The sequence below is a fragment of the Phyllostomus discolor genome, chromosome 8, assembly GCF_004126475.2.
Source record: "Phyllostomus discolor isolate MPI-MPIP mPhyDis1 chromosome 8, mPhyDis1.pri.v3, whole genome shotgun sequence".
Classification (NCBI taxonomy): Eukaryota; Metazoa; Chordata; class Mammalia; order Chiroptera; family Phyllostomidae; genus Phyllostomus; species Phyllostomus discolor.
Genome location: NC_040910.2, coordinates 76,123,491 through 76,143,839, shown reverse-complemented (window position 1 = coordinate 76,143,839; position 20,349 = coordinate 76,123,491). Strand labels below are relative to the sequence as shown.

The 20,349-nt window shown below is 40.5% G+C and overlaps 1 protein-coding gene across 3 annotated transcripts in view; it reads right to left on the bottom strand.

Moving 5' to 3' along the window:
- SMG6 (SMG6 nonsense mediated mRNA decay factor) overlaps positions 1-20,349 on the bottom strand; it is a 225,046-nt gene that overhangs the window by 159,682 nt on the left and 45,015 nt on the right. For all 3 annotated transcript variants that reach the window (XM_028519086.2, XM_028519087.2, XM_028519088.2), the window contains 2 exons: positions 7,788-7,849; positions 824-969 (listed from right to left, as the gene is read on the bottom strand). In XM_028519086.2, the coding sequence (XP_028374887.1) occupies positions 824-969; positions 7,788-7,849 (208 nt within the window). The remainder of the gene's footprint in view (positions 1-823; positions 970-7,787; positions 7,850-20,349) is intronic.

Genomic DNA, 20,349 nt, shown 5'->3' with positions numbered 1-20,349 from the left:
ATGATCTGAAACAATTCTTTGTTGGCATGGACCAAATCTCCCATGCAAACACACACACAAAATAATGTCATCCCTATGCTACGTATTTCCATCAAGTCAAAGCACATATCGTTACCTAAGTGGTGGGAAGGGAAGGGAAGAGATCCTGGTAACATCCTTTGGCTATGACCTGGTTGTAAAGAACATTAAAAAACCTGCCAAACAGCATTCCCCACTCCCATACCATACTCCCCACCTCAAAAAAACCGAGTATTCAAAAAAGCATTTCAGAATGCACACCAGTATGTTAGCCAAACTCTGGGCCTGGTGATTTTTGTGCTTCCAATTTGAGTCACCAAAGCTCATCAATTCTCTGTTCTTACTCCCTGGCAGGCTCCCACAAGGGATATCCCACAGGGAACTAGACTTTTCCATACTGAACAAACAGGGTACATGAGTCCAGAAACAGCTATTCCCAATCCCTGCCAAGCGTATGGTCTCTGCAATGAAACATTTCAGCAATGCCTCTCCCCTGGGAGAGGCTCTGGGTCTGCAGACTCCAAGAGGCCTTGCTGCTGCCTTTAGCATGGCCAGATGTGCAACAGCATCTCTGGGTTTGCAAATTAAGCTCTATACCCATGATTCCCTCCTTTCATCCCACCCAAGCACTAGACAGTCATACAGATTTTAAGGATTAAATTAGTATATGAGAGGCAATGGTGGGGAAGGGTGTGTATGGGTGTGTGTGCATGTTTGTTAGGGACAGGTGTAGTGGTATGGTAGCATGGAAAAGAAGTTAGATTAATCTTTATCTGTCTACATAAAGAAATTGGACATGCCTTACCTTTCAACTGGGAGTTGTGTACAGCAAACATGTTGATGGTCATAAGCTGCAGCATGCGAGTACTTCCAATAGGAGAGGGACTATGCTGCAGCAATACCTGGAACTCCTTGAGAACCTTCTCAGCCACTGCAGGGAATGTCTCCATCCTACAAATACATCCAGCCCATCAGTGAGGGACATCCCCAAGAGTATTTATGTGTGTGTGTATACACACACACACACACACACACACACCCTTTCTCTCTTCTCTTCCTCCTTCCCTCCCCTTTATTGTTCTCCCCCACCACCTCTGTCTCTCTCTCTCTTTCTCCATCTCTCTCTCTTAAAGCAGACAACTAATGTCTACGATGTCTGTTTGCTACTTTCACAAACCTTCTTGCTACTCTAATGTTGTGGACAAATTTAAGAGACAGAATTTCTCTGGGTTTGGAGATGGAATCAATTCAATTTTGGATAAATCACCATGAGTTATTATACTTTGGTATGCTATTTCCTAACCCCTGGCAATAACTGAATTCAAGCTGAAATGAAATCAAAGTTTCTCTCTGAAACAATCAGTTTTTCTAAATAGCAAACAAATTTCCTTTAAGCTCTAAGACCTACATACTCTCCAAATTCTCTGGTTCATGAATCTAAGGATCTTCACTCAAGGCTTTACTTCAAGAAACCAGAAATAGTTCTCTTGCCATCTTCTTAGGCACTATCACACTAATTGCTCTACCTAAGGATCCCAAAGTTCCCCTTGAAAAATCCTCAGACCTAGGACCCCAATGATCTGTTTCAGCCTTTCCTGTGTTGCTGCCCTCCTTGCTCTCGCAAGACTCTGCTCATCAAGGTCTGTATGTTCTCAGGCCAGTGGAAATATAATGCCCTGGCCAACTGCCACTCCCAATACAGGAAGAGCCTGTAATGTAGGGAGGTAGAAACCCAGCCAGTGACCTAGGGCTCCTAAAGAGAGGTCATTCAAACCACTGCTTGCCAAATGTGGCCACTGGATTCCAAACAGTGGTGCATGCCTGGAGCTCCTTTGGCAATAGCAACAAACCACAGCTGAAGTCCTCAGGAATAAAAAGCAAATTCAAACTTGGTGCTAGAGAGAGAAACCAGGCACATTGGGCCTCAAGGCCATGCTGAGCAATTCACGGTCAGCAAAGTATCTTTTATCCATCCTCAAGTCCTTCCCCATCAAAAAAACAAATAAACTGCTTATAGTGCACAGGGTGATGGGGTAAGGAAGAGTTTCAGGCTGGATTAATATACAGCTTCTGAAAAGCCACAGGAAAGGGAATCCTTCTTAAAAAGACAAAAACAGTTTCAAGTCTTAGGGAAAGGTACTTCTAGTTTAACCCAAACCTGACCCTTCCCCCACTTAGAACCCTCCCCAGGTTAGCAAACTCCAGAGCTTTCTGGCATCTTGGCAATCTTCATTCCTTGCCCCTGGATGGAAACTCTTATTACTGACCTTCTGGTATCCAGAAATCATGCCACAGCTATGGGTCAATTACAGTTTATATTCCAGTTCCCTTTTCTTCATTTTCATTGGCACAAAACATGCCATGCATTTGTTGCCCATCCCCATATGCCATTTTAAGTGCTCCATCCCCTGCAAAAAAATACCCCCCCATACACAACCACTACCACCACCAAAAAAAAATACCCTTTTTTTTTCTTTCTCTAAAATGTTTCAGAACCATTAAAACCCTTGGTAGGTTTGGAATGGCAGAGTGATATGCCTGGAGCTGGACTGGATCCATTTTCCCCATGGGCTGTAACAAAGGTTTCATTTTAAATCCTGACACTGTGCAGCACTCTTTCTGGTCGGAGGTGGGGAGGGGGGCTAGCACTTCTCATTAAGAGAACAGCAGAGTTCACTCTGCTTGAAAAGCAGTCACACTGGGCAAGTTTCAGAGCCATGTGTCTCCGTGTTGAAAGGCGGTAGAGAGCCAACACAGAACGATATGACAGAGTGTCACGTGGGACAGTCTTGCTTCGAAGCTGTGTCTGAGGAAACCTCTTCCCTGGGATGGGAACTGAAACATCCATTAGCACTCTGTAGATCAGACTGGGGTCTGAAAAGAGCACCAGGGCCAAATGTCCACATCTTTTTCTTAAATTTGTTTTTTTTTTAATTCTTCCCTTTGCCCTTCAACTAGTTCAACATCAAAAAAAAAAAAAAAAAAAAAAAAGAAAAGAAAAGAAAAAAATCAAATGCATAAGAATGTACGTTAGAGTAACTTCAATTCTGAGATATGAGGGAAAATGGATCTACTCAGACAAAATCAGCTTTGTCAGGCAGTAACCAAGGGACACACAGATAAAAGACTTCCTCCAAGCTCAATAATGTGGTTTCTGATTCCCAATTTTGTACCTAAAATGCTATCTGGTTTTGGCCTCAAACTACCTCTTAAGTAGTTTTACATCTTTCTCTTTGCTACAATCCACATTATAGAATAAAAATTATACTAAAACAGAGACAATGACAGAATACAATTTATGTTTAGAAAAAACCCACAAAATAAAATTATCGTTTTTATGGATACATATGTAAATACATAAATGAAGTAACAGAATCTGGGAAAATACACAACTGAATGTCTGGTATTATCTCTGGAGATCACAGGGTTGGGAGAGAGTTGAGAGAAATTTAGCCTTAGCTGTAATGCTACATTTTAATAAGGAGATTTTATATATTACTTATGTAATAATTGTTAGCCAAGAAGCAGCAATAGCACTAGCAACATAGGAGGAGAGAAAGCACAAAAAGATGGTATTTGTAATGGCAAAAAATTGGAAGCAGCCTTAAAATGTTCAATAATAGCAGATAATTAAGAAGGCACACCTGTGAAATTGAATTCTATTTTTTAAAAGTTGTATTAGATTTTTTAATCATGTGGATAAAGTTTAACATATATTAGATGAAAAGTTTCAAAGCAATTTAATGCGAACCCTTTTGATGCATATTTAAAAAATAAATATGTGTGTGTGATGTATAGAAAGAAAAAATATATATATATCAAGTACCAACTGCGGACAGCTATCTCTGGATAGTGAAAATATGGGTCATTTTTTATTTCTTCTTTTTCTTGAGTTTTTAAAGTATTTTACAATAAGCACTGTATACAATAAAAAGATTTTTCCTACAATGCATACTATCAATTTTTATATAAAACATTTATAATTTTAAAAGAAATAAAAAGATTTCTCCTACAATGCATACTATGGGTTTTTATATAAAACATTTATAATTTTAAAGGTAAATCAAAATACAAACATAATATCTTTAACAATTTAAAGACCAAAATAAATATATCAGTCTTTGAATTCCAAGAGATCCTGAAGCTGTGCAAACAGCATGACTAGGCAAGTAAAAACTAAACTGGTAACTTTAACCAAGGTGATAATGGGAAGCAAAATTATTCTCTTTATCACAAATGAAAAGTCTACAGGCTGCCGGCTTCTCAACCTCCCTCAGCAGAGTCCAAGTGCATTTCTGATCTGTTGCTTCTCACTAGGAAAGCAAGTGTCTGTCAGGAGCCACTTGGTACCCCTGGCGGATTCCTCTTCCTAAGCCTAACAGAATTCTGTCCGATCCTTTAAAACTGCGGAAGATACGATCATTTTCAGGATATGTGTTTCACTGACTTAAGGGACTGCTTTCCAAAATGATCTCTAGAGACACCTTGTCTCATTTGAATGGTAGTTTTATAAAACCAATTTTTCAGACGACACTGGGACTTAAACCCAGGAGTGACTCAGACAGTGACTAATGGGGCAGGACCCAACCTCTCAGATGCTAAGGAACAGAGCTGAGCTAGACAACATTGTCTTCTGAAAGAATCAGGCTTCATAACTCTTCTCAACTTAAATTTTAAAAACTGAGTAAGACAAAAGCAACCCAGTAGCAAAAACAAAAACAAGACTAAGCCATGTGACAAGGGTAGAAATGAGAGAAAGAGTTTTAGTGCTACAGAACATTAAGAACTGGAGTGGACCTTGGATATCATCTATTTAAACTACTGATAAGGAAACCGAAGCCCCCAGAGGCTTTGACTTGTTCACTCTCAAGGTCTTGTAACTGAGTAAAGAAACTCATATTGCACACAGTAGGCATTCAAGCACATGTTGATGCAATTTGGAAGGCTAGGCACAGAGAAGATGAAGACTGGAGAGCAATGATGGGGCTTTACTCAAAAGACAGGCGGGACAGTGGATGTGTCTTCAGCTGCTCCCCATTACAATCTCCTCACTCTTAATTCGTTTTCAGCGCCTCCCACATTTCACTTCTTCTTAGTAATTAGGCAACAATCCATGTTGTTGTGTGTGGCTTAGACTCATTGCTTTTCTAGTCTTAGAGACGTCTATACTTTTTTTTTTAAACAGAAAAGTTATTGCTGTTTCGGCCTTCCAGAATAAATATGGGGCAAAATTCTCTTTTACCTCCAGGACAGCATAGGAGGAATACTCATCAAGGGGCCGGAGTGCCTAGAATTTACATACGTTTTCCTCATGTGAACACTACTATAACTCATTTTATGCAGGTGAAGCTAGATTGGCCTTATCATTTGCCAACAGAATATCTTATATGCAGGAATGGAAGAGATACTGAAAAATAATCTGGACCACAGCAAACCACCTCTGACAAATGAGATAATCTATTCTTTTTTAAAGGATTCCAAAGAAGAAAATTCCTAAACATACATCCCTGTGTGAAATTTTCTTACATCTAACCCAAATCTCTCCAGCTGCAACATAAGCCTATTTTCTCTTGCTGTCGTCCCACAGAAATCAAAACTATCTGGTTATAACTTTTATAGTTAAACACAGTTAGGAGAACCCACAGCTGTCTTTAAATAAACCTTTTTTTACCTTAACTTTTTTAAGATGAATTTTTCCTCTCAGCAATCATTTTCTAGCTTTTTAACTATTATTGTGGTTCCTTCCTAAACCTCCTCCAAAATATATGCATCTAAATGTGAGAATTTTAAAAAAGGGGGAAAACTACTAATGTCCTAACTTGATAAAAAAATATATCCTAAATGTTCCTACATTCTGGACCAAGATTTATACCTTCTTTAGTCCCCAAAGTCTCTAAAAGACCTAACACATACCCAGAGCAGTGGTTCTCAACCAGGAACAATTTTGCAACCACCCCTAACTCCCTGAGAACATTTGACAATGTCTGGAGACATTTTTAATTGTTCCAACTGGGGGGAGGGGAGTGATGCAACTGGCATGAAGTGGGTAGAAGCCCGGGATGCTGTTAAACATCCTATAATGCACAGGACAGCTCCCTACAACAAAGAAATTAAAAGGCTCAAAATATCAATAGTACAGAGGTTGAGCAGTCCTGACTTAAAGCAACATGGTACATGAAAATTTAAAGAACACAGGTAAACAGGAGAAAAACTGAGTGAAAAAGTAATTAGGGAAAGAAAGATTTTAAAAATGAAAACTAAAAAAGATGATAAAGATATAAAGAACCGTAGTAGCTATTTTAAGTGCAGCATAACAGTATTCCTTGCTATGATGCGGTATTTTATAAAGTGATGTTATCATTTTGCTCACTTGTAACTGCACCTTACATAACTCACTAATGATTGGCCTGAGTCTACTATAACCTACTAGAATACTAGTTCCTTCTCTCCAGCCTTTTAGCCTATCCATTTCTGTAACAAGTCACTCATTTATACAACAAATACTTACTGAGCATCTACTACATGACAGGCACTAAGGCAAAAGCTCTTGTCAGAACAGAGCTTACATGGGGGTAAGGGAGACAGGGAGAGGGGAGCTACTGATGCACCTAGTTACTTTGCCCAAGTGAATTACCTCACACTTATTTCTACTAATAGATACATCTACTGGCAGCACTCCAAATCATTTAGATTAAGACTACCCTTGTAATAGCTGTCACTGTCCCTCCCTCTTGACCAAGCTGATGACAAATGAATACGTAATAAGCACATTTTCTAGTTCACCATTCATAAAAAATGTTTCTTCAAAGCTGGACAAAGCCTTTCAGTCTCTCCCACTAAGGAAAACTTCTAGAGCATCACAGATAAACTTACAAGGTTATGACAGAAAGTGAAAGGGAAACACTGACAGCAATAGTGGGATCTATAATCCAAAACGAATCACCTCAAAGGGTAGCTCACAATAAAACCTCCAATTCAGACAATATTAAAGTGCAGAAGAGATGTCTGAGAGCACCACCACCTACTCCTCTTCTAAAGAGGCACTGAGGACACCTCTGCTCTAGTGGGCGGGCATTAGTCAGGCTTTCAGGATCACTTGTTTTACACAGTGAAGAAAAACTCTGATCCATCAAAGGAACACTCAAAACTTGATCTCTGTCCAAGGATTTAATGGGTGAAGTAACAGGGTTTTTGCACACAACACCTTCCCTGAGATTTATATGTAAATCCACGAGAGATGGTGAAACCACAGCAAAGCCTTAGTATTTACTGAGATCAGTGATATGGTACAGGAACACCTGAGCACAGAAAAAAAGGGTATGGTTCAGGAAGGAGAGAAAATATTGGAGAGGAAAAAATGTTACTCTTCTCTTTAAGAGTAAATGAGTGGCCAGTATTCTCACTCAGGAGGACCACTGACAGTTGTGCCCAGGAAATGAGCACGACTTCCTTGTGGAGCCCCTTCACTAGGGGTAGAGCTGGAAGCAGAGGAAAGAGAAACCCAGAGGGATAAGGAATGGGGGTTGAGAAAAGACTGTGTTTAAAGGGGGCTTTTGTAAAGGTAGAGAAAGAAAAGACAGGGGTGGAGAGTAGTAGTTCCCAAATCTCATGAGCAAAGTAGGAGAGTGAGTGAAGGGAAGAGAAGGTGGAGGCCTCTAAGAATTCACACCCTGTGCCCTCAGTTACAAACACAGTCTAGTTGCTAACAATATTAAATTCCAAAATGACTTGTAATGTAGGAAAATAAAATAAACATCCTGCACACTTACCCAATCCGGGTAAACAGCTTCCCATGGGCATGGAGAAAACTGAGGATGAACCTTTTGTTCAGCTGCATGGGAAAAAGAGAGGAGAAAACAATTAAACTTTCCCCAGTTTCCTGTTACTGAACAGAGTCCCTAGTGACACAATAACCTGGCCAGGGTCTAAGGGGTGGGCACTAGGGATGGGAACCAAATGGACATGCCCAAACTCTCACACAGACCCAGGGCATATGCCCAACAGCTGCTGCTCAACTGAGCCAAATGACAGTAAGCTCAGTGAGCGGACAGCACCCTCTGCTGGCAGTGCTGCACACACAGCGCTGTGTGCAGGGAATGAAGCGCTGAATCCCAACTAAACTGGATAGAAAGAAAGAGGTCTGCAGCTAGCTCTGAGATCTAGGAGCCACCCTTACCCCGTAACAATGGGAACTGACAAGGATAAGGATAATACAGATTTTGGATAAGTCCCTAATCTTATTTATGATCTATTTTTCTATCTAACCAACAAACCAGTGCTCTTCTTTGGTAAACAAGGGTAAAGTAACCTACCACTAACTAGTTCATCAAGTTATATTTCTCCATCTTTTTTTTAATCCTCACCTAAGGATATGTTTATTAATTTTAGAGGGAGGGAGGGGAAGGAGGAAGAGGGCAGAGAGAGAGACAGACAACAGACAGACATGGATGTGAGAAATATCAATTGGATGCCTCCCATAAGTGCCTTGACGGGGGACTAATCCCACAACCTAGGTATGTGCCCTGACCAGGGATCAACCCCACAACCTTGATGTATGGGATGATGCTCCAACCAACTGAGCCACCCAGCCAAGGCTATACTACTTCACCCTTTAAGACTAAATTTCAGGTTCAAGGTCAGGAGCAAAAAATTCAAGTGTCTACAAGGGGCCAGGTTTGAAGTAGGTTGGTGGTGCCAGTAGCAATCAATGGCTTGTCCACTCCAGTTGTTTTTTTGTGGACGCTGTGCTATCATTTCTTTCTTTCTTTCTTTTTTTAAGGAACAGCTGAAAGCTGGGTTTTTAAATGAAATTCTTTGGCTTTTAAATGTTGGCTAATAACAAAAAAAAAGTCTTAACATTAGGCAAGCCCAAAGCACAAACATGCCAGCCACATCTGGCCCATGAGCTAACAAATTTACAATCCCAGTTCAATGTTCTAGAAAACCTGCTGCTATTAAGGGAAAGATTCCTCTAAACAAAACAAGGGTGGAGGAACAGATCAACTCCAAAGAAAGTGGAGACAATAAAAAAATCAAGCCCTGTTGTCATCTTCCCTGGTCTGCTAGAAGCAATATGCTCAGACAAGCTAGACAAAAGTAAAAATCTTGATCTCAGGGGGGTGGTTAGGGCAAGAAGCACCCTGGATACTCTGCCCAACAGGAAAAATTCTTCTGGTTTATCCCCTTGCAGAACAGAATACCAATCAAGTTATGGTCATTCTATCTATGTCATACGGAAGCTAGGTGTGGGAAAAGAAGTGCATTCTTACCCCACCAATGACTTCAAGAGCAAATTCTACATACAAGCTCCAATCTTTATTTTTGTGTAAATGAATTACATTTAGTCATCAATACTGTATCAAACACTGAGCTATGTAGTTAAAAAGCTCAGGATACTTCACTGAAGGTAACCTCTCTCTACAGTGAGGTGGGTCAAGGCCATGGACACTGAGTTCCACGAACAGAAGGGAAAGATGAAAAGCTGCTGCAAAAATAAATTATGAATGGTTATATCACCATTAGCTGCAAAACCTGGGGTAGAATGTAAGTGTCTAGATTTACTAGCAGAGGAAAGTGGTGAAAAACATACTTTCCTATCAAATTTCTGCCACTTACCTGCTGTGGGATCTCAGGTAACTGATCTAACCTCCCTAATTTTTTCTTTCTACACATGGAGATAATAGTACCCATATATTAATGGGTTGGTACATGAGATAAGGCAAGTAAAAGCATGCCTGACCTGTTGTAAACACTCAAGTGTTAGCTGAACATTCTCTCCCAATGAATGATAAAACAAGTAGTAAAATGTTAACTGGAGAATCTGGGTAAAGACTTTATGGGAGTTCTTTGTATTATTCTTATAACTTTTCTACAAGTATGAAATCATTTCAATAAAAAGGTAAGTCCTAACTGGAGTGGCTCAGTTGGATGGGCATCACCCCACAAAGTCAAGGGTCACTGGTTCAATTCCTGGTCAGAGTACATGCCTGGGTTGCAGGTTCCCCTGCCCACCCCTCAAAGCCATTGGAGCATGTATGAGAAGCAACCAATTGATGTTTCTCTCCCTCTCTTTCTCCCTCCCTTCCCCTCTCTCTGAAAATGAATGAATGAATGAATGAAGTAAAATATGTATACATTCTCTTGATTCCTATTTTAACTCAATTATCCCTTTTCCCACGGCTGTCAATCATAAACTGGTTAACTCATCCATTACTAGGACAAATCCCTTATTGTTAGTTATATTTATATATACAGGGTACTTTGGTAGAAATAAAACAATTAACCCATTTCGTTCAAGGCAATTACCATCCCCCAAGCCACAAGGCAATTCAGAAATTTAAGCAACATGAACAGTAAATAGCAGAATTAGAACTTGAACCTAGATCCTCTGATACCAAAAAGTTCTCCTTCCTTTATACTGCATCTATCTCAGGAAGAGAACTGGTGAGTTTTATTCATAGAGAGCTGATGAGAAAATAGGAGCAAACTAAAAAGCAGTTCAGTTTTATGCTAAAGCTTTCCTTACCTATTAGAAAACTCATACTGTGTGACCCACAATGCCTCCTGGAGTAAAATGAGAGCAACAAGAGGTTTCTGAATACTGTAGTTCTATCTTTACTTCCCAAAGATCCTTCCTATTGCCCTATTAGGGCAATAAAGGAAGCTCACTTAATTACCTGAATTTGCACTTGCCATTCATTACTGCATTTTACTAGAAAGTGGATTTCAATGTGCTATGTGTATTCTACCAGTAAGAGTAAAGGGAATCTTTGGTAACTTTTCAAACTAGAGGCAAAAATACAATATTCTCCCTGATCTTAGTTAATGAGAACCAATGCTTTGTTTTTAGTCTGAAAGTGTCTGTCACCCTAAACACATAGCTGACCCTTGAACAATAAGGGTTTGATTTGCATGGGTCCATTTATACACAGAATACACAGATTTTTTTCCATTAAATTCTATACATGTATTTTCTCATCCTTATGTTTTTCTTAATAACTTTTTTCTAGTTACTTTATTGTAACAATACAGCATTAATACATATAACATGCAAAATGGGTATTAATGGACTGTTTATGTTCTTGGTAAGGTTTCAGGTCAACAGTAGGATATTTAGTAGTTAAGTTTTTGAGGAGTCAAAAGTTGTATGTGGGCCCTGGTTAGTGTGGCTCAGTAGATTGAGCACTGGCCTTCAAACAAAAGGGTGACTGGTTCGATTCCCAGTCAGGGCACATGCCTGGGTCACCAGCCAGGTCCCCAGCAGGGGGTGTGTGAGAGGCAACCACACATTGATGTTTCTCTCCATCTCTTTCTCCCTCCTTTCCTCTCTCTCTAAAAATAAAAAAAAATTTTTTTTTAATCTAAAAAAAAAGTTATTTTTGGATTTTTGACTGGTCATCAGAGCCTGACCTCCACATTGTCAACTGCAGTTTCTTTTCTTTTCCTTTCCTTTTCTCTCTCTTTCTTGCTTTCCTTCTTTCTTTCTTTTTTTAGCTTTGGCAATTACACTAAGAAATTAATTTAACATTTTTAAAAAGATTTTATTTACTTATATTTTTTTATTTATAGAGAGAGGGGAGGGAGAAACAGAGGGAAAGAAACATCAATGTGAGGTTGCCTCTCAGGTGGCTTCCTCTGGGGACCTGGCCTGCAAACCAGGCATGTGCCCTGACTGGTAATTGAACTGGCAACCTTTTGGTTTGCAGGCCCATGCTCAATCTACTGAGCTACACCAGCTAGGGCAAAAATTAATTAAAAAAAAAAGATTTTATGTATTTATTTTTAGAGAGAGGGAAAAGGAGGGAGAGAAACATCATTGTGTGTTTTCCTCTCACACACCCACTACTGGGGACCTAGCTGGCAACCCAGGCATGTGCTCTGACTGGGAATTGAATCAGTGACCCTTGGGTTCTCAGGTCAGCACTCAATCCACTGAGTCACACCAGCCAGGGCTGTACTTTCTTTTTATAATCACCAATAACACTTAAAGTAGGAAAGGAGTTAAAAACATAGATGCATTCTACAAAGAGGTAATAAGACATGTTATAGTGAGATAGGTTTGTTACACATTGATCAATATGGGCCTAAGCAATACTGTATGTAACAATATGAAGTTGGCTAGTACTAAGGCAGAACTTTTGGAGAAACTAACTGACACTAAGTCCACAGTAAGGAAAGTCTTAGTTTGAGCTTCATCCCTCTCCAACACATCATGGACTGACTTTCATTTCTGCAACTTTTTGTTTTTTAACAATACACTCAGATGGTCTCACTCAGGTAGAGAAAGAAATGTTACTCCTTCAATGATGAGACTATCTGCCTCCGGATCTTTCTTGTACTTTTACACACTGCTCACCAGAAACTAAAAATGCTTCTTAGGTATAGCCCTGAGAGACAGTGTTGTAATTATTAAATGGCTCCTAACTCTTTATTTCAAGTCCAAACCCAAGTCACTATGGATGGACTCCTGAGCCTTTTGCACCATCTAAAAGCAAAGACCCAAAGAAACACTAATGGCAGTAGCTAGATGGCTAAGTCTCTAGACACTCACAATGGTGTTTGTCCTGCCATTAACTATGGGGTTTTGAGTAAAATGATTTGGGTTGTTCCTCAACTGTAAAATGTAATTTCCACCACTGCCATTACCTAACTCAGAGCTGAAAGGGCAAAAATAAATAATACAAATTAAAGCATTTTGAAGAGTAAATGTTTTATGCAAGGCCTGGTAATTATCACTCAAAACTGCATAAGTGCTTTGTGAACTCTGGAGCAAAGAAGAGAAAGAAGCTGCTCAGAGGCAAAAACACAACACATGAGGAGAAGATTCTGAAATATGCCCATTTCCATTCCTAAATAGTTGCTCCTGCTTCTAAATAGTTATGTGTAAAGCTAAATTTCTAAAAAGTGAATCATTTTAAGGATAGTAAGAGCACTAAGTATTAAAAGGAATTCCAATGTGCATTTTTAAGTGTTTTGGGGAGCATAAATTATCATTAATTTATCTGTGGGAATGTTTCTACTTTTATATAACAAATATTAAAAAAAAAAAACTTTGGGGGACTTCTGGCCAAGATGGAGGCATAGGTAAACACATTGTGCCTCCTCGCACAACCAAGACAGGGACAACAACAATTTAGAAACAGAATAACAACCAGAACTGACAGAAAATTTAACTGTACGGAAGTCGAACAACCAAGGAGTTAAAATAGACATGTTCATCCAGACTGGTAGGAGGGGCGGAGTCGGGCAGCCAGTGCTGGTCAAGGCACAGAGAGCATTGGGATGAGGTGTGTAAGGTATCCAGGGTGCACAAGACCGCAGCAGGTGGATCCTGGGGGCTCAAGCGACAGCTGGCAGACCCTGGCCGAGGGGTGGCAACCTGCAGACCCAGGGAAGCGGCAATTGTGAAGCCAGGCACTGCGAGCAACCCAGGATCCCAGTGCTGGGAAACAGAGCCTTGGGGCATTGACTGAAAACACCTGTGGGGGTTGAGGCGCAGGGAGAGACTCCCAGCCTCACAGGAGAGGTCGTTGGAAAGACTCACACGGGAACTGGCACCACAGGAGCCCAGTTTGCTCCAAGGAAGCGGCAGAAGGGACTGAGGTCCAACAGAGAGCGGAGCAAGCACCATCGTTCCCTTTCTTCCCTGCCCCTACATACAGCATCACAATCCAACAACTGGGGTGCCCCACCCTGGTGAACACCTAAGGCTCCACCCCTCATAAGTAACAGGCGTAACCAGACCAAAGGAAAAAAAAAAGATGCCTCAAACAGAAGAGCAAATGAAAGCCCCAGAACCAATACTTTTAAGCAACCGAGAAATATCCAATCTATGAGGTGCACAGTTGAAAGCACTGGTGATCAGGATGCTCACAGAATCGGTTGATTTTGGTTGCAAATTAGGGGAACAAATGAAGGCTACAATAAGTGAAACGAAGAAAAATGCACAGGGAACCAAAAGCGATGGAATGAAAGCTGGGTCTCACATCAATAGAGTGGACCAGAAGGAAGAAAAAAACATACAATCAGAAAAGAATAAAGAAATAAGAATTCAAGAAAACGAGGAGAGGCTTAAGAACCTCTAGGACATCTTTAAATGTTCCAACACCTGAATTATAGGGGTATCAGAAGGGGAAGAGGAAAAGCAACAAGTGGAAAAGTTATATGAACAAATAATAAAGGAGAACTTCCCCATTCTGGCAAAGGAAATATACTTCCAGGAAGTCCAGGAAGCTCAGAGAGTCCCAAAGAAGTTGCACCCAAGGAGGAACACACCAAGGCACATCATACTTACATTACCCAAGGTAAAAATGAAGGAGAGAATCCTAGAAGCAGCAAGAGATAAGGGGACAGTTACCTACAAAGGAGTTCCCATCAGACTGTCAGCTGATTTCTCAAAAGAGACCTTGCAGGCAAGAAGGGGCTGGAAAGAAGTATTCCAAGTCATGAAAGGCAAGAACCTACATCCCAGATTGCTCTATCCAGCAAAGCTTTCATTTAGAATGGAAGGGCAGATAAAGTGCTTCTCAGACAAGGTCAAGTTAAAGGAGTTCGTCATCACTAAGCCCTTATTTTATGAAATGTTAAAGGGACTTATCTAAGAAAAAGAAGATAAAAAACATGTATAGTAAAATGACAGCAAACTCACAATTATTAACAACCACACCTAAAACAAAAACCAAAAGAAACTAAGCAAACAACTAGAACAGGAACAGAACCACAGAAATGGAGATCACATGGAGGGTTAGCAACAGGGGAGTGGGAGAAGAGAGGGGGAAAAGATACAGAGAATAAGTAGCATAGACGGTAGGTAGAAAATAGACAGGGGGAGGGCAAGAATAGTATGGGAAATGTAGAAGCTAAAGAACTTAGGACACATGGACATGAACTAAAGGGGGGAAATGTGGGTGGGAGAGGATGTGCGGGGTGGAGGGGAATGAAGGGGGGTAACGGGACAACTGTAATAGCATAATCAATAAAATACATTTTTTTAAAACCCCAACATTGTTGTATTTTTAAAAGTGGGCTCTATCTTCTTAGATATGAGACAACATAGGTGGAGACCAAATTTCAATGATACCTATTAGTAAATGTCTGGGACTTTCAGAGCATGCATTTGAAGCCCATTTATCATCTGCTTAAAGCACTGAGGATATGACAGGGTAAAGGAGAGTGTGAGCGCACAGAGGCTATGCTGTTCACCCTCATCATGCTCTTACGCCAGGCACAGTCAAGGGTGAACCAGCAAGACAAGGTCCCAAATGCCAAAGAACTTATAGTCCAAAAACAAAAGATAAACAAATAATGTACCAACTTGCCAACTCCCCATTTATTCTCTGAAACCTAAGACCAGGCCTAAGGGCTATGAAGGTGCCAGGGGGCACTGTGTTTCCCTTACTGTAACTATCCCTCAGCCAAGGCAAGTCTTCAATTGTGAGAGGTGAGGTCTAAGGAGATGATAAAGAAAGCAGGGGACACCTGGCACACAAAATGTGGGAACCCTATCAGTAAGTCAGTAATGCAATAATGATTTGGTAAAGATAAAAATTATTCATTAGAATTTTCAGTATTAAACTTTCTAGGATATAAAGAGCCACACCGAGCCTGAGGTAAAGCAGGAATGGTGATTACTCCTCACCTTTAGTTTCTCCACTCTTGAATTGTTCTGGGCAGGATGACAGCTCAATTAGTTCTAATTAAGTGCAAGTTCCAGGTAGAGATGTCCTACTTAGACAGCTGGATCTGAGCCATGTGAATTCAAGTGTAAAACGTGCCTCTTAAAACCACCTCTTTAACTAATGCACCCCTTGAAACAACAGCTCTCATCCTCACACTGCAGCTTAGTGCTGGCTCAACAAAGTTTTACTTCAAAGCAATTTACTGGCTATTATTTCATTATCTCTCCTACTTAAAGCCAGCAGACTGGAGGGAAATTGGGCTAAGTGTCAAATTAGCAGTCAGTTCCAGAAAACCCAGCAAGCAAGCAGAGGGACAGCTGAACTCAGAATACCCAGCAGGTTCTCAGGAGGGAAACTGGCACTAGGTATAAAAAAAGGAAGGAACCACAATTTTGTAATCGTTCTGTATTTACTGCTCATTCATTCGAAGGGAGAGAATAGACCAAAATGGTAGTAGGATAAAATGGTATAAACAAAGACTACTGATCTTAAGAGTCAAAAATCTAGGTTCAAATCTTGGTTATACCATTTATTTGCTGTATAATTATTGGCAAGTCACTACATTATTTTTTTTTAAAGATTTTATTTATTTATTTTTAGGGAGGGAGATAGAGATAGAGATAGAGATAGAAACATCAATGTGCGGTTGCTAGGGGTTATGGCCTGCAACCCAGGAATGTACCCTGGCTGGGAATCGAACCTGGGACACTTTGGTTCCCAGCCTGCACTCAATCCACTGAGCTATGCCAGCCAGGGCACTACATCATTCTTTAAATTGAATTTATTGGAGTGACATTGGTTAATAAAATTATGTAGGTTTCAGGTGTACAATTCTAAATACATAATCTGTCTATCATATTGCATGTTCCCCACCCCAAGTTCACCTCATCTTTCTCAAGATGTTTATTCAACTATAAAATGAAAAGGTTGAATGAGATCAGTATCAGTGATTCCACAACTCTGAGTGTCTGCATCACAAGAGCTTTTGTAAAAAATACAGATTCCCTAGTCCTATAGAAGCAAAACCTTCATGGAATGGGGGAAGGGAACTGCACACCAGCATTTTGAAAAGGTATCCCCGTGCCTGGCTGATGTGACTCCGTAGATTGAATGCAGGCCTGTGAACCTGGGGGTCGCTGGTTTAATTCCCAGTCCGGGCACATGCCTAGGTGGTGGACCTGGTCCCTGGTAGGGGGTATGCCAGAGGCAACCCACACATTGATGTTTCTCTCCCTCCCTTCCCCTGTCTCTAAAATAAATAAATAAAATCTTTTAAAAAGAAAAAAAAGGTCTCTAGGTAATTTTGAAAAACAGCCAGACTTGGGAAAACAATAGCTAGATCATGAGTCAGCAAACTACAGCCCAAAAGTCAAATCTAGCCTCCCACTGGTTTTTTGCATGGCTCATGAGCTAAAAATGTATATATATTTATTTTATCCTCACCCAAGGACATTTTTTCATTGCTCTTGGAGAAAAAGAAAGGAAGAGAAGAAGGGACAAAGAGAAACACTGATGCAAGAGAAAAGCACATATGGTTGCCTCCGGGAAGTGCCCAAAGGATCGAACTCAAAACCTAGTTATGTGCCCTGATAGGGAATCAAACCCACAACCTTTCGGTTATGGGACCGACACCCCAACTAACTAGCCACACTGGCCAAAGTGGATTTTATATTTTTTTAATGGTTAAAAAAATCCAAAGAATACTCCACGGCCCACGAAATTTAAATTTCAGTGTCCATAAATAAAGTTCTACTCATACATAGGCACACTTGTTTGTTTACATATTGTCTATAGCTGCTTTCCCCCTACAAAGGCAGAGCTGAGTAGAGGTGGCTGAAAATGTATGGCCCAAAAGCCTAAAATATTTACTATCCGGCCCTTTACAGAAACAGTATGATCCCTGGGCTAGATCATCTAGAACACTAGATGATCTAGTATCTCAGGCCCACAAATACATAATTCTAACTCAATCTAACCTTTCTGGCCAGCTTCGGATCAAGTACCATTTTATTCTATGATCGTGTGCACGTGCACACACACCCCCAAATGCCAAAAAACTGCTGCTGTCAAGTTTTTTAACTCAAACACCTCAAAGGCTACAAAGACATATAAATGGGGTTCTCCAAATTTTCACCTTGGAAGCCACCACTGGGCTAAGTGACCGGGTAGAAACAGAACACATCAGCCCAATAAAGATTTCACTTAGGCCTGAGGGTCCCTGGACATTTCCCAAAACATCCCTAATCAAAGGAAAGTGCCAGATTACAGTTTATGAATATCTGTGCTGTGGTCTGACAATCTATAGCAACCAGCTCAAAAATGCCACCAGCTTAAGCATTTCTAGGTATACAGAGAAAGAGAGAAAGTTCAGCCAAAGGGCAACATTGTTGCTCTGACTGGGTTACTTTCTGAATGACTCTTCTTTCTGACTCATGTCTCTCAGTGCCTGGGAACTCTCATGCTCATCCACCCAAAAAGTAGGGGAGCTGGTACACCCTGTGTCTGTACTGCACAAAGTAAGATAGAAGAGGAAATGGCTGAACCGCCCATTCAGTGATCAGGTTGGAAACCAGAAAGTTGCTCTCCAAAGGCAAATACACAAGCTCAAACTCATCACAAGCTCATCTTGTAAATGAATGGGTTGACAGAATGCAAGGATAGTGAAGTCCTTCTTACACTCTTTCCACTCACTCAGTTATTCATTCAACAAAAACTTACCATCTTCTATGTACATGACACAGTGCATGAACTATGGGCAAGGCAGAGATAATCCCTGCTCTATGGGTGACACAATTATACTGTATCACGACTGGGGAAGCACAGGATGCTGTGTATTTCCACAACAGGAGCATCAGAAATCTCCAAAGGAAGAAACCCTTGAGTTGAAACCTGAAGGTTGAATAAATTAATCAGCTGGTTTTGGAGGGGGAAGGAGTCATGACTATGTGTCATAACCATGTGTGGTGGTCCCAAGAATGGTACATTAGAGACTGGCATGGCCAAGTGAGTGATTCTGCAAAACAGAGGTTGGAGAAAAAGGCTGGACCAAGTTGTGGGAGTCCTCGATAAAGAATTTGACCTTAAACAAAGCCACTGAAGGGTTTTGAGCAGGGAAGTGACATGAGAAAATCTCCATTTTTAAAAAGACATTGTAGCTACTAATTTACAAATTGGGGGTGGGGAGAGGGCATCAAATGTGTGGAGGCCAGGAAACCAATTAAGAAGTTGTTGAGCCCTGGATGGTGTAGCACAGTGGATTGAGCTTGGGCTGTGAACCAGGCATCACAGGTTCAATTCCCAGTCAGAGCATGTACCTGGGTTGCAGGCCATGGCCCCCAGCAACCACACATTGATGTGTCTGTGTCTGTCTGTCTGTCTGTCTCTCTCTCTCTCTCCCCCCTCCCTTCCTTCCCTCTCTAAAAATAAATAAAATCTTAAAAAAAAAAAGAAATTGTTGCTGTCATCCAACGGCAATCAAATAGAGAAGAAAGGGAAGAATAAAAGAAATAATTATTTCACACTCAATTATGATCCCTATTCTTAACTACCAGTGGTTCTAATTCTGAATAACTCAATTTACAGAGACCAACAGTGGCCCAGAACCAAGTATGAGTCTTTAGCAAAAGACTTACACTAAATAAAATACTGGTTTTAGTTTTAGAGGTAATTTAAATAGTCTTATTTCCTTTCAATAGTATTTTTAAAGGGCCTAAGTATTGTATACTTAGTACACAGTAAGTGACTATTGAAGAACCTATTAAAATACATAGATTTAACAGTGATTAAATAGATGATCCAGGTAATACACACACAAAAAACCACAAGAAAAATAGTACAGTACTAATATTAACACTGTAGGTAAATAACATACTCAGCATTAATTCTAAGAAGTTATCTCTTTTTGGAGGGTAATTTGGCCAATCCCAGACAAAGGTATTCAAAGAAAAACAGAATTCTATCAGGACTTAAGGATTCAGATCTTGAGTAACAGCAGTTCTAGCCCAAGAGACAGAACAAGACACCCTAGTTAACATCAGAATATTACAAAAGCCTGCAAAAGGCCTATGTAATAATCATTCTCCACTCCTGTTGCCTCCTGTTTCTCGAATGTGCCAAGCATGTTCTCACTCAGGGGCCCGTGTATTTAATTTACTTTCTAGCCCAGTGATTCCCAAACTTTACAGCACACTGGGCTTGTCTGCAAATCTTTTAAAAACATGGAAGCCTGGTTTCCATCACCAGACATTGATTTAATTAGCATAGGGTAAGACCTGGGCATCAGGATTTTTAAAAGCTCCCAGTGATTGTACTATACAGCAAAGTTTGAGAACCACTGCTCTAGTTTATCCTGTTTTTATAGCACCTATCACTAATTTTACACTGGAGAGTGTGCGCACACATATGCACTCCACGAGAGCAAGAACTCTGTATTTATTTTGTTCACCACAGTGAGTTCATAGAAGGTAACTAATAAATACTTAGTGGATAAGTAGCCTTTCTAGTCTGGTCTTTCTTTGGCTGTTCCTCCTGCCTCTACCCTTGCTGATACAGCCTACCCTTCAACAACAAAAAAATTATTCATGGTGCCCTATATTCACCATGTTCTTTCCACTGCTATGCCCATTCTCCATCTAGTACCTTCTCATGCACTCCT